The sequence below is a fragment of the Mus pahari genome, chromosome 13 (assembly GCF_900095145.1).
Source record: "Mus pahari chromosome 13, PAHARI_EIJ_v1.1, whole genome shotgun sequence".
Classification (NCBI taxonomy): Eukaryota; Metazoa; Chordata; class Mammalia; order Rodentia; family Muridae; genus Mus; species Mus pahari.
This window is the reverse complement of record NC_034602.1, coordinates 6,786,243-6,787,026: the sequence shown is the minus strand read 5'-3', so window position 1 is coordinate 6,787,026 and position 784 is coordinate 6,786,243. Positions and strand designations below refer to the sequence as shown.

Below are 784 nucleotides of genomic sequence, written 5' to 3'. Positions count from 1 at the left end.
ATATACCAACTACACACTCAGCCTAGACTATATACCAACTACACACTCAGCCTAGACTATATACCAACTACACACTCAGCCTAGACTATATACCAACTTCACACTCACCCTAACCTTGCTGCCCAGAGCACACTTCCTTCAAACACCCACATGGCTCCCTTCCTTTCAAGGAGGTCTTCTCTAAAGACTTCTACCCTCAAATTTATTTTTCCCACCAGTAGTCATGTTTAACATTGTACTTATTTGACAGTCTCCTTTTCTAATCCATATTAAAAATTTAAGTTCCAAGAGAACTAAGATTTTTCTTTTTGGGGAGCATTTTTATGGCAGTGATCACTAGGTATTCAACATGTATAAGTTAATGATTAAATAGTATACTGTAAAAATATTTTATAGTTTCAATGATATACCTGTGGTTCAATTCTTCCTCATCTTCAAATACTCCAAATGGTTTCATGGCATCAATTAATTTCTGTGTATAAATATGATCAATTTCTTTAGGACATGCCAAACTAATTGGAGAGGTAATTCCATAATGCTTTTGTTGACGCTGGCTGTCCAGCATAGTGTTTCTGTTCAAGAAAAAGAAATGGTGAAAAAATTTTAAGTATCATTTCATATAGACACATTGAACCTCTTAAGTTATTTGAGCCACTTAAAAGTTTGTGGAACATTACCAAAGAAGTCATAAAAAAGAAAAGAAAAGAAAAGAAAAGAAAAGAAAAGAAAAGAAAAGAAAAGAAAAGAAAAGAAAAGAGAAAGGAAGGAAGGAAGGAAGGAAGGA

General features: G+C 33.7%; 1 protein-coding gene across 1 annotated transcript in view; it reads right to left on the bottom strand.

The window, feature by feature from the left end:
• The window catches only part of Papolg (poly(A) polymerase gamma), a 33,942-nt gene that overhangs the window by 29,771 nt on the left and 3,387 nt on the right, over positions 1-784 (bottom strand). Inside the window, exon 2 of the mRNA XM_021210157.1 lies at positions 411-572. Within this exon, the coding sequence (XP_021065816.1) occupies positions 411-572 (162 nt within the window). The remainder of the gene's footprint in view (positions 1-410; positions 573-784) is intronic.